Source organism: Polyodon spathula, chromosome 26 (genome assembly GCF_017654505.1).
Source record: "Polyodon spathula isolate WHYD16114869_AA chromosome 26, ASM1765450v1, whole genome shotgun sequence".
NCBI lineage: Eukaryota > Metazoa > Chordata > Actinopteri > Acipenseriformes > Polyodontidae > Polyodon > Polyodon spathula.
In genome coordinates, this window is record NC_054559.1 from 15,494,190 (window position 1) to 15,508,052 (window position 13,863).

At 44.8% G+C, this 13,863-nt stretch overlaps 2 protein-coding genes across 2 annotated transcripts; both read right to left on the bottom strand.

The window, feature by feature from the left end:
* Positions 1-2,652: 2,652 nt before the first annotated feature.
* Positions 2,653-3,531, bottom strand: LOC121301066 (transmembrane protein 100-like). The gene has a single exon (XM_041230179.1). The coding sequence runs from the start codon at positions 3,057-3,059 to the stop codon at positions 2,670-2,672; it is 390 nt and encodes a 129-aa protein (XP_041086113.1). The 5' UTR covers positions 3,060-3,531; the 3' UTR covers positions 2,653-2,669.
* Positions 3,532-6,750: 3,219 nt separating this feature from the next.
* On the bottom strand, positions 6,751-13,567 carry LOC121300586 (tubulin epsilon and delta complex protein 2-like). Its single transcript, XM_041229178.1, has 12 exons — positions 13,466-13,567; positions 13,225-13,335; positions 11,083-13,031; positions 10,753-10,851; positions 10,459-10,514; positions 9,528-10,059; positions 9,357-9,410; positions 9,191-9,269; positions 8,775-8,895; positions 8,219-8,320; positions 7,878-8,059; positions 6,751-7,636 (listed from the first exon to the last, which is right to left on the bottom strand). Exons 3-12 carry the CDS (start codon positions 11,097-11,099, stop codon positions 7,490-7,492), a joined length of 1,389 nt encoding a protein of 462 aa, XP_041085112.1. The 5' UTR covers positions 11,100-13,031; positions 13,225-13,335; positions 13,466-13,567; the 3' UTR covers positions 6,751-7,489.
* Positions 13,568-13,863: the final 296 nt, after the last annotated feature.

Here is a 13,863-nt window from a genome sequence, read left to right on the forward strand (position 1 = left end):
CCACCCAGCACCCTCAGAAATCTTTCACATGGCATGCACAAATGAACCACACGACATCCCATCTCATGCTGACAAGGACTCAGCTTCACCAAAGCAAAATCCTAGTAAATACCCTAACTGGCATAAGCACACACACACACACACACACACGTAAGAGAGAAGAAAGGGTGATGCACAATGTACATGAATAATCAACTTTAATACAGTAATTAAAATACTATAAATGTGTTTATAAACATATATAAATACAGCATATATAAATACACACACGCACGCACAAATGCAAACATGTACATTGCACATACATTCGAAGTCTGTTGTTTTTCCTTCAATCACTCTCCCTCCCATCTCTCCAGCTGTACAGTGTTCTGCTTTCAGAGCACGCACAAGATTCATTTTGTTCTCAATGAATGCCGGGGTTTGTTTCTTTATGAATGCAGACTCCCTGCAAATAGGCTCTTTCTTTTCTGCAGTTAACACTTCATTTGCCAAGAGGGACACTGACCAAACTATACCGGGGGGGGGATACAAAAACGAACCCCCCCGCTCCCCCGGAGATGCATCCGAGAGGCAGAAAGAAGGCAGGACTAATTTCGAATTGTAGCAACATATCAAAATGGACTTAAATACAGGGCACAGTTACTGACGCCCAAATGGTACCCCTATTTTAGGTAACAAAAGTATCACTTCTATATTCCACCTGCAGTACCACAGATGCACAAAGAGCCACTCTCTGCAGCAAGTGCAAATGCATTTACTCCTACAAAAACAACAACAATAAAGATAGTATTATTCTTATATAACAAGAGCTTATTTATAAGATGGCTTGCGTGGGGCACTGGCTGACTAATTTACAATCATCACCACTCACCGCTTTTATCTTATTATTAAATCTTACTGTAAAAGCCAGGGGTGATGATTCAGTAGTCAGCTGTGATGAAGTCATGAGCCAGAGGCATTGGCACTTTTGCAGATCCTGTTAACCCTTTAAGGACCAGGTGTTTATTGGGCACTACTGTTACGGCTTATTAAAAATAAATAAATAAATAAATGAATCCAAATTGGAATTCAAAAATCATCTAGATAAGTGAACTGCAATAGGGATCTTGGTTTAAAGTATACTGTTGTATTTATTACTGTCAAAAAACTAGACAAACCTTGCATCTCCACAAGCCTGTGCAGTGTGGTGCACACTACGATAAACCAGTTCTATGGTTTTGCGTCCATCACAGTGCAGAATTACTACACGGTTGGAATCTGTCCAAATCCTTCAGTGCCACAAACAATTTTTTAAAGGTCTTTCCGCCCCATTCAGTCTTTGTTCTGTGAGTCCCCCCCCCTTTGCTTCAGCTCAAGTGGATCAGTCGCAGTCACACAGTGCGGGCTGGGGTGGGGCTGATCCATTTCGGTGCCTTAATGGGTAAACAGAACAAATGTCCAGTACAAATAGTGGATAAATCTGCCTCCCATCTCAAATCACTGACAACCACCCCTCCAGGGCACAAAACAGGGAGCCAGAAAGGCACACCGGCCACAATCAGGCATAGTCCTCTTAGTGAGAGGGCGGGAGTGGGAGACCCTGTGGTTCAGTCTGACTCATACTGTAAAGGGTTGTCAGGCCAGTCCCATGCCCGCTGTGTGCCACCTGGCATTGTTGCAGCAGTGCCCTGGTAACTGGGACAGCATTGACTTCAAGGGACAAAGGTGGACAAGAAAGCGCAGAACTGAATTTCCAGACTTTTTGTACAGAATCCGATCCGAAATCCAAAGTCTCTGTACTCTAAAGGGTGTCATGGATAACAAGTCCCTGGCAATACTTTTCAGGCTCCGCTCTCCCACCTCCCTGGCATGGGGAGGTAAGAGTGTGTGTTCATTAAATCTGCCCAGCTTGCCGACATGGCTTAGCTACACCCCTAAGCATGGGACACTAGTGTCTTCTGTTTTGGAGGTTAGCAGTCTTGCTCAAAAAAAACATTTCTGATCTGGCACGTTAACCAGAATAAGGACTAGCAGATGGTCCTGTGACGGGCTCCTGCTGCTGTTGTTTTAGCTGCTTTTACCTTTTCTTTTAAATGTAGAGTGTGTCAGTAACTCAGTTCCAACGTGAATAAACAGGACCTGTTTTTATGGCACGATGTAAAAGCCCATTGCTTTCCAGAAGGTGCTGTTATCTACCCAGACCACACCTTCCCGTATTCCAGTGAATGCCTTGACACTGAGTGATCCTCCAGAGGAGCGCAGTCCCTGTCTCCTCATTAAATCTCCTGACGCATACTTGTTTTTACAGCTGAGGAGGTGCGTCAGAGATTCAGAACTCCGGCGTGAAGCAGGAAGGCTTTAGCAGGCTAGGAGCTGGCTCTGATTTGAGAACTTTATATGCTTCTTCCTCTGTGCTGTGTGTGCTTTTTAGAAACTTCATGCACATATCTATCAGTGATTTATAATGCTGTCAATGAACCTTTAATGGACAGTCCAGTCTGTCTGTGTTTCATAGCCCCCTCCAACACTGCCCCACACAACAGTTTCTGCAAATAGCAAGTCCAGCTCAAAGTGTCCCGGTCACCTGCCCCCTGCCCCCTGGGGGGGGGGGGGGGGGGGGGGGGGGGGGGGCAGATGGTGACGCAGATGACTTGCACCCCGACGGGGCTTTTGCTGAAAAACCCCCCCCTTCACAGAGCGCACTGCTCCGAGCTGAAGGAGCCCCCTTCTTTCCTTTTCTTCTTCTTCCTCTTGTGCACCCTCCAGCAGGCGAAGGCCATGACCACCAGGCAGAAGCCCACCACCAGCAGGACCACCGAGACCGCCTTGGCCATGGGCAGGTTGTTGAAGTAGAAGGTGACCGCCGCGCCGGACACCCCGATGACCAGTGAGATGATGCCGAAGGGGAAGATGCAGCGGTACCAGGACTTCTCCGTGCCTCCCGTGGCCAGGGCCAGCCTCTCCAGGGTGGACAGGGGCTCAGGCTTGGCCAGGGCTACTCCTTCCAGGTTGGCAGTGGAGCTCTCCATCTGCACCTGCTGCTGTCGGCAGGCTAAGGGTCCTGACTTGCATCCCATCATATTGCGCAGAGTCCCGGCTGTCTGTCTCCAGTCACTATTCGGTGAGAGAAAGCTACAGTGAAGAGAGCCGAGCAGCTGCTTCTGTGCTCCGCTAATAACACATTTTCACTGTCGATCTTGGCTGTGGAGGATATAAGGAGTGGAGTGGAGCGGAGAGGGGGGGGCACTCCTGCAGGCCGATTGGCTCATGCCGGAGTGTGATGTCACTGCTGGTGGAAGAGGAAGGCAGCAGGGAGGCTGTTTCTGTTAACCCTGTTTTTGCCAGACTATATTTCATATATTCTTTTTTTTTTTTATTTAAGAAGGGGAGTAAAGCATTAGAAACCCCGCTCTTGTTTGCAGTGTTCATTGGTTCAACAGTACCAAGATATAATCCAGATATATGGAGACATGCAAGCCCTTGGATGCAAACAGTTGGATTGTTCCATCCTATCCGAGATCTGCTCCATGAAAGAGTTTAAAACCAATAATAATAATAATAATAATAATCATCTTTATTTTGATACAGCACCTTTCATAGCGGACCACCATCACAAAGTGCTTTACAAGATACGAGACTAGGGTGTGAACTATGCATCAGCTGAAGAGTCTCTTGCAACAACGTCTCACCTGAAAGACGGAGCACAAGGAGGTTCAGGGTCACACAGTGAGTCAGTGGCTGAGCCGGGATTTTAACCAGGTACCTGCTGGTTACAAGTCTGTTTCTTTAACCACTGGACCACACACCCAAAGGGAATACTGCATGAGCGCACCACTGCTGCAAAACAATATAGACACCGATTTCTAAAAGTCAACATTCTTCAGATTCAAAAAGCATTCAACGGTACCATTGTTTCTTTCTTCAAACAGGATTTATGTAACAGAATTATATCACCGTGCAAACCTGTAAAATTGCCGCCCCCGCCTCACATTAAAAACTATAAATTCTGTATCACAGAATCATTTCAACAGATGCAATTGGAGATGTTTGAGTTTAATATAATGAAATGCAATATTAGTTGAACTGGAACAATCAATTTATTTTCACCTAAAATGCAAGCGTGCTGCCAGTAGCAATGCCTGGTTCTGTCTGGCTACATCATACTTATGGGGAACATGATGGAGAGAGAGAGATAGTTTTCACTGCAGCTCGGGGTCAATGCAGGTCTCCTGACAAATTGGAGCAGTAAAAACAAACCGGTTGCTAATTGCCAGGCTCAGATTGTGATATATAAAATAAATAAATTCATAAATGAATGTACTGGGCTTCCCACTTCCAGGGTCATGGCAATGAAAAACCCATTAGTTTAGCTGAATGTTATGTTAGGAGTCGCTGGCCACTTGGGAAGCCATATCTTTACATGATTGGCTGCTTAGCTGTAGAATAAGCCTGTTTCTCTTGTTTTATTTTTTTTTTTTTTTAACTTGGAATTCTTTTTCTAATTTTCTCCCCAAGTCCAATTATTGTTCATTTCAACCCAGCTCACCTCTGCAACCCACGCGCTGACTCGGGAGAGACGAAGATGGACACACGCATCCTCTGAAACGTGTGCCATTAGCCGTCTGCTTCTTTTTACTCTGCAGGCCCACCAGGCAGCCACCTCAGAGCTACAGCGTCGGAGGATCACGCAGCTCTGTGCAACTTACAGGCAGGCCCACAGGCACCTGGCCAGTCTACAGGGGTCGCTGGTGTGCGGTGAGCCGAGGACACTCCGGGCAGCACCTTCTGGGAGCTCCCGACCACGGCAGGCAGTGGAGTAGTCTGGACCCAAACCGGTGACCTCAAGGTTATAAATCGCTCACCTGTTTCTCTTGTGATTGGTCTGCAATGATGAAATGCTCTATAACTACTGAGCGCAACCCTGTAATCATCATCTCTTCCACATTTTCTGTAAAGTGCTACCACAATTACAGCTTTGGGAGAGAAACTGAATTAAATTAATGGTCATGGTGACTCAACACCCCCCCCCCCCCCCCCCCTCGGAAAGTGTCAATTGCATCTTTATTGATGGGCTGAATTTCAGGAGGCAATCAGCTATTCCCTGCAGATGGGAGTTAGACTCGCTACATACAGCTGCTGCAGAGTGATCGCTCAATTAACCTCACACAGCGGCACTGCAGGCCCAGAGTTCAACGGCAGTCTGTGATATACATTGTCCACCTATTGGAATGATGATGAAACACAAAAGGTATTAATCTTTCTAATCCATTACACGTGTTTTTCCATGCATATATTTCAACCGAAAATACTTTGTCCACTAAAACTGACTAGCTCATGCTGTACAACTTTTTTTTAATTTTATTTAATGTTAGAGCAATAAGGTCTGTACTGAAACTTAGTAATAATCGGGTTCTAAAAATTAGGGATGCTACTGAGGCAAGACTCTAAACTTACCTCCACAGCTCAACTCAGAAAACAAGGATCTCAAAAATCCCCAATGAACCCGTGCTACTTAAAATTAAAATGTTCTCAGTAAACTCGCTATGAAATCTATCTCACCTTTCTGAATGCATCTGTTGGTACAGTAATTTTGCCTTCTCAATGACCAGCACGCCTCTTACCTAGGAGCGCCTATCTGGTTGCATTGCACGCATGGTTCAGATATTGCATACTTCTGGTTGAAAGTGGAGGTTCGGTAGAGCGGTCAGTCTGTAAGTTTGGTGTTCGTAACTATGGGGTTCTACTGTACATTCCTAGCTCTGCTGGATATAAAAGGGACTTTATGTTCAAAGCTAAAAATTGCCATGGCTACCTGATTTCCCGTCTGCGTGAGAGCTGGATTTGTCTACATTACACAAGTGTGATTTTAAGAGGCACGGTCTCCTTTGCAAAATGTTTAGGCAACAATCCCTAGCTCAGTGAAACGGCTGACTGCTCAGCATTCTTCATTGCCCTTTTCTATTAGTTTATCAAACATGTTTTTTGGCAGGTCGTTATATTTTATATTGCACATTAGAGGGCATTATCACACAGACAAAATTACTTGCACCCATCACATTCACACAGCAAGGAAGGCACGAGGGATTCATGAAGGTTAGATTTATTTGTATTTTTTTTTCAGGAATAGCTAGCATTATTAGGAATGAACCAAAACCAGAACAGCCATCACAAAAAATAAAATAAAAAAAACATGCATATATTGACACACACACAGCCACACCCTTAATACACATGCACTGTGTATACATGTAGAAGCACACAGACACACACTTCACAGTGCAGGCAGTGCACCTCTCCTCATGGTTGTTGCAGACCTGGGTTTGTGCTGACGAGCACTCTGCAGAGAGCAGTGGAGAAGCACAAGCTGGCTACCTTTTTGCAGGGGTTGCAGAGTGACCAGTTACTCCTGACAAGCTACAAATGAGTTCATACATTTTTTAAATGATGCCAGCTGAGTGCTTTGTAAATTACAGGGACAAGGGAAAATAACGCTGGTCGGCAAGTTCATGATTCAGAAACATGAGTGTTTAGACCTGATTTTAGGGGCCCTGTCTTTAACAGCAGTGTGCTTCCTAATGTTTATTGTTAGAATAATGTAGCTCCTTTCTGTCTTACAGGAGGCTGTGTGGTTCAGCAGTTAATGAAACAGGCTTGTAACAAGTTGGTCCCTGATTCCCAGCTCAGCCACTGACTCATTGTGCGACCCTGAGCAAGTCAGTGCTCTGTCTTTTGGGTGAGACGTTGTTGTAAGTGACTCTGCAGATGATGCATGGTTCACACACCCTAGTCTCATATCTTTTAAAGCGCTTTCTGATGGTGCTCCGCTACTCATTGATCTTGTTGCCCTTTTAGAAATTGCTCATTTATTCACACTGAAAATGGCTCAAGAATGATGGGTTTTAATCCTTGCAGGAGGCTTTACCAGACAGGGTATTACTTAGAGCCACTCTCTCTACTGCAGAGAGCAGACACAGGTCTGTCCCTGTAGAGTGCAGTTCACAGTGATCAATCTGACCACTACACCACACTGAACCGACCCAAAGCACCCACACCGCCTAGGAGCTACACATAATGCAATAGTAGGTTCAGGTCTCCTCCCTTGTGACAGTCAAGCAACTGTGAATACAGTGCATGAGCTGAGGTAGCTCTTCAGGTTATTTAGTGGGGTTTGAGCGCCCTCTGCAGATAAAACTCAACATTCAAATTGTACTGCAGTGGCAGGCAATGAACTTTTCAACTAAAATTCAACAGAATATGTTAACGTACAGTTTGGAAAGGCACAGGTCACTGGTATTCATTGGAGCACAGCCTGTTGCATCAGAGCCGGAACTTATAAGAAAAAAAAAAAAAACTACAAATGTTATTTTTAAATAAATATTTTATAATATTAAATAATTATTGGAGGGATGTTTTTAGGGTTTAATGCAGAGCAGTGCCCCGATTCCAGTTCTGTCTCGCTGGATGTGCTGCACGCTAAGCAAGGCAACAGTGTTGTTTTTTTTTTTTTTTTCTAGTCAGGCACATTGTCTAGAACCAAGGCAGGGAACTGCTGCCCGCCCTCACCCAGCAGAGAGTACAGCCCGCGTGTCAGAGCCGGGTCGGGACATCCCGAGGACAACATGGGGGGAAACCAGGGGGTCAGCTCCTCAGACATCACCTGCAGTGGGCAGGAGCAACAAACACAATATTAAAATGAATACACAAAAGAGCCAGAGATCCAGGGCCAGTCGACAGACTCCACAGTATGGAAGACTTCATTCTGTTATTATACAGCCATTGCTTGTGGTATCCATACTCTGTGGACAAACAGATCTGGTACCTTTTAGGAGCATCGGAATGAAGCTGAAAAGACTAATCAGGTCTCTCATAATTACTGAGTAACGACAAGGCCGGGTTACCTTGTGAATCTCGATCTGCTGCTGCAGGACGTTCACGCTGTGTTTCAGCATCTCCAGCTCTTTCAGTTCCTGTACACCAGAGTAACGCAGGACTGGAGTATCACTTATTGTCTTTCCCCTGAGGCTTCCCGTCCCCGGCGAACAGCAACCGCCCGGAAACACGTCCTCCCATGCCTCCACCGCTACGTAAAATTAAAGAATTTAAAATGTTTAAAAAACAAAAAACAGAGAGTCTTGTGTGTCTCAATTGACCCATAGAAGACAGAAGGTTCAATTGGTTCTTCTTTGTCTGTGATGCAGCTCTTGCAGCGTATGCATTATGAATTAGACCGTGCACTTACCTTCCTTTAACTCTTTGGTCTGGTAAAGCAGTTTTGATACGGTCTCTTGCAAGGCCTCTATTGTCAGCATACTCTCATAATCCCTTTCCCAGCTCGCAGAAGCTACAACAAAAACAGTCAGCACATCAGGCAAGGCAAAATTCAAGCGGTTTTCATGTTCTTCATTTTAGGAATACAGCGCACAGCCTCTGTATAACATGTACCCAACATGCCCGAGTAAGGAGCCTTGGGTTATACACCATTTGTACACTACCCTATCAAAAGCACATTAGTATTTTAAATACAACACCATCATTACCTGGGTATTCCGACTTCAACTGTAAAATAAAAATAAAGAGACATATACACTGAGGTACAGCCACAGGCTAGCCCAGAGTCATATTACAAGTGAATGTCACAGTTTGAGTTCTTCAGCTCTAACCCCTTGGACACATAGCCTCCCATTTCCCCTGTTCGAGCCCTCAGTCCAGTCTCTCTGCTTTAACCACGAGGCAGCCCTCCCTGTTCCCAGCCCCAGCCTGCCTCTCTCTGCCCTTTGTCTTGGTACTACACTTGCCTGTGCGTTGCGCTTGCTGCTCATTCACAAAGCCACGCCTGAGAGCAGAGCACGACCCCTGGAGCTTTAGAATCTCATCACCGACATCTGCAGGACTGCAAGCTGGGAGCTCAGAGTGAAACTGACAGCAGCACGTGAAGGATAAAAAAACATTTCAACCTAAGGAGTTCACTATTGTGGAGCACACTGTCGAAGGAAAGACGGACGACATCAGCAATTGTTTTCAGAGTCATAACCCATGGCCCCATCATACTGAAACAACTGCAATAACTTTCTGGCCAGAAAAGCCTAGACATTACATTGCTGGCTGCAATATCACATTTGTTTCGAGTATTTCAGGGATCTTCAAGTGTATGCCAGAGAAATTACATTTCAAATTTTACTGTGCTCTGGTGCAGAGTTACTGCTAAGGATACACTGCTCTGGAGTCTCTCAATAAAACGCGTTCTCTCCACTCCGGGGTTGGTTTGGGAAAGAGAGACCTTGTCCCACAGCCTGAAACACAAAACAGGGTTTATATACCATTACATCAGAACGTTCCCTGGGATCAAGCACACCACGTCTAGATCTCCAACTTCTTACCTAGAGTGTTTCAGGCACTGCTTTCTCCAGCCCAGGGGAAGCTGTAAAGTGTTTCTACAGAGACAGAGAGAAATAACACTTTATAATGTTATTTAAAAATAAAAAAAACAGTACTTTGCATTCGACACTGACTAACTAATCCCAGATTTGATGCAGCTTGGTATTTTTTACCCATCCTCTCTGAGTGAGAATGCTCTCCTCTCCTCCCCACCGGACGCAGCGTCCCGCTTCTCCTCCGAACGCTCCCGATTCCTGACAGACTCCTGCTGGAAAGACGAGACTGGTGCAGAGCTGGGTCCGTACTGCTGTCTCTTGCCGCTTGCCGCAGAGGGCTGCTTGACCTTGCGGGACACGGGCGCCCCTTTCAGAGAGCTTTCCCCCGCCTCCTGCTGCGTTCTGGCAGACCGAGTGGCGGGATGCTTGGCCCCTTTAGTCTCCGTCCCCAAGAGCCGCTGTGGCCCTGCTTTAGTGGCTGCTGTTTTCCTGCTCTCCTGTGGCACCCCGCTGCAGATCTTTGTCTTCGTGGCTCGCTGGGTGTCACGGTAGCTGGTGCAGTCAGTCGCACCCCAATCCTTCTCGTGGCTCCCCTTCCCGAGCACCGCAGGGTCCTCAATGAGGGCTGTGCTCCGGATCCGCAGGGCTTTTTCCAGGACGCGCTCCAGTAACTCCACCTCCTGCCTCTCCTCCGGGAGGGGGCCAGGCTCTAGGACAGGGGACATGCAGTGCTGTTCATTAGGACGGCAAAACACCCACCTGTTTACTTGGTCTAGGTTTGTTTTTGTTTTTCTTTCATATACTGCAGTTGTAAATTTGTGTACTCCACACACACACACACACATATATAAGATAGACATTCATGTATGTCCACAACTGCATGTGAGAAACATTTAGGCCAGCTGAACAAAGTGGAATCAAAAACACACTTGAATGGGCTTGTGTGTTAATGCTTGACCTTGTAACTGGTTACTGATCCTTGCTCGTTTTTATTTTCCTCCTGAAAACAGCACTACTTTGTTGTCTCTCTTTCCATCAATAAAACAAAAATAAAATAATAATAATAAAAAAAAAACTTTTAAAAAACAAAAACTACTAAAGTGCATACCTTCTTTGGCGACGGGTTTTGAATCTTCCTTAGAGATTTCCTGTGTCTCCTTTCTCCTAAGAGGAAAACCAGACGAAATAAAAACACAAATTCTCTAATTTAGAGCCGTCGTGTAATCATACTAGAGAGAGTTGAGGGGATCACAAGCACACGCCTCAACACACAGAAAAATAAACTCTCTCCTCCACCGCCGCCACAGGCTTTGTAATGAAACCCTAGCGGAAAACGTCCCTCGTGTCCCCTAATATAATAATGACAATGCTGGGGTAATAATAATTGCATGGTTGTGCTCACCTCGGCTGGAGCAGCTGCCTGCAGTGATCAATGCTCTCCTGTATCCCCCGCTCTTCCCTCGTACACCACTCGATTGCACGGTTCAGCATGCACAGCGACCTGCAACAGCGAACAGAGCGGCTCCAGTCAAGGGTACGGAGCAACACGCACACGCACCACCTCTGTACTAATTCCGTCTTAAGCATTTCTCATAACGTTTACTTTTGAAAGAATGCTACTGAAAATAATACATTGCATTGAAATGACTGAACGAAGATCAGCGTTTCCGGTCTTGCAAAACTAGCTAAACGCAACACATTTTATAAAGTGAAGTAAGTTAGCGTCACTTACCTCTCTGGTGACAGCATTGTGTAATAATATAGTTTTTTTTTTTTTTAAACATTAACAGGAAAGATTTCTTAGACTGAAAACCGTCTAAATAATCTTGCGCCGGCTCGTCTTCTGTTTGCAAAGTCCCGCCTGGATTTATGAAGGCAGAACAACTCAGGTCATAAACGCTGCCTGTTCAAACTGAACAACAGCGATAGTTAAACTAAGTTCAGCTTTTAGAAAATGTCAAAAAAAACCCCCATCCGAACAGTATTTCTAACGATACTGTGTATGTATTCTGTAACTATAAACTATATATTTAACATTGGAATGTGTTTTTGTAACGAGGCTGCCAGGACCCTACGCTCAACTACGCCTTAGTTACTGTTGCTATAAACAGTCCAGCAGGTTGTTGCTCTGTGTAGAACGTCATGAGGAAGGGAAATTTTACACAGTGAAAAAGCCTTTTAAAACAATTTCCATGTAAAATCACAATTAGTCTGTGTTTATTTGGTATGGATTGAAATCATCACATTTGTGGCCCCAGGACCTGATGTGAATATTTTGTTAACAGTACGTTTTCTTTATACAACTCTAGTTGCAATGAAAATGAACTAGCTGCAGCAATACATATACTGTATCGCATAAAACAATAGCTATGAACTTTGCCTTGTAATGTTGATTATCTCCAATGCAGGATTCAGAAAACGTCTGTCCACCTGTTACACTTGATAACAGCGTGCTTAATACCGTTTTAGCCTAATGAGAGTATTACCACACGAGTTTACTGTGCGGAAGCTGTCTGTACAGATGCATGCAAAACGTGCAAACCAATACTCCCCCCTGAGACAAACGTATGCACCAAAATGCATGACAACACATGTATAATATATAGTTATACAACTGTCTTTGCATTTTTTTTTGTCTCACACAAATCTTTTTTTTTTTTTTTTTAATAATTTGCATGCACTTCAAAGCCTTATTTCTTCAGCCTTTCTTAGCACTTTGTTGCTTTCCACAGTAGGCATCTGAGAGGTTCAGTAAACAATTTCTGAATCATGTTTTATTTATTTGAAGTCCCTGATCACCAAGTGCTTGCAAGCCTGTAGCGTTGCAATAGACCCCACCTACCACTTTGGTAGAACGTTTCAATAAAGACCTGCTGCAACAGAAGAGACGCTTGAATGGCCCTGGTGGTATGCACTCTTAACAGTGAGAAGAGGTTTATAGTGGGGTGTTTTATTGCACAAGAAGAAGGGAAACTAACACTTGTCAGCTGATCTAAGTTTATGCACATCACAGCCCAGAACACCGCAGCTTAGCTACTCACCCGAAACATGCATGTATAACATTACTAATTGTCTTAATGGCATAGATGGAACATTAAACCAGTGAATTAAGAATATACTGTTAGACTCAGGTTTCAGAATATGAACAAAGCTCAAATTCTTTTTTTTTCCCTTTATATCAGAGAATTTCTGCAGTGGCTCGCAACCATTCCTCCACCCCCACACAGTCACAGGTGCACCTCTCAGTGGCAAAAATAACTCTGACTGTCACTAATATTCAATGTTTCTTTACTGGAATCAAAGACAGGTATGAAAATACAAAAATGTTTTTTCATGTTCAAACTTACATCTTAAGGCACTGCAATCTGGATAGTTAAGAGATAGCCATCCAAGAAAAAAAAATGAAATAATACAGACAGTATGAATGAACAGAACAGTAACTTATCATTAATAAGCTGAAATACTAGCAAAGCAAATCCCACATGAAGTCAGACCCATCTGCCCCAGTTTAAAGATCAGGCAGTCCAGGCATTGGGAACTGCCCAGCGAAGGTTTCCACCTCCTCCCGGAGCTGCTTCACTTTCATTTGGTATTTCTCATCATTAGCCAGCTTCTCCCTGAACTCCTTCAGGGTGGCTTTCGGGTTCATATCCTTCTGAATCTCAAGGGTCAGCTCGACACCTGCCAGCAGACGGGTTCAGATTAGAAGCTTGCTTTCAACTCAAGCTTAATTGGAAAGGCTAGTGGCCTTCGAGCAAAGTTAAATAGTCTAATCTCAAGTAAATTACAACTGTATGGATTTACACACAAATAAAAAGACCACCTCAAACACTCGATTGCTATTCTGCCGATTGCATTATTGGCTATGCAGTACCTTTGTGAATAAACTTCACTACTGTTCTGAAATCATCTTCCACCAGTCCTCGGGAGGTGAGAGCTGGAGTTCCCAGTCTTAACCCACTGGGCCGCAAGGCACTTTTATCACCTGGAAAAAAAGGTAAAACAAAACACCTGCATTAAACAGAAAAAAAAGGCAGGTAAATTTCTAGACCAGACTGCAAATCCACAATGAGCAATACATCCGAATGGAGGACGTGGGGTGTGGAGGCACTTACCTGGACAGGTATTCTTATTGCAGGCGATCGAACAGGCTTCCAGAACCTTCTCTGCCCTGCCCCCGTCCGTGCCTCTGGGCCGCAGGTCAACCAGGATCAGATGGTTATTTCTCTCGACCACAAATACCTCTCAGCTCTGGTCTTTAATTCACGCTTTCAGCCTTTCTCAACTGATGTGGAATTGATAGGAGTTCATGAAGAAGCAAAAGGGCTTTGAAAATCTAACAGCCCTCTCGTTTTGCAGTCGGCTCCCACGACCCCCGAGTCCTGTGTTTCACCTCCTGAGTCGGCAGTTTAAAAGGCTGTGTGCGAAATAGCCTTTGAGCGCTGCTTGCACACCTTTTCAAATAGCTTATCAGCAGCCTTTTCTCGTTTTATCAGCGTGTGTCTCCGTATCT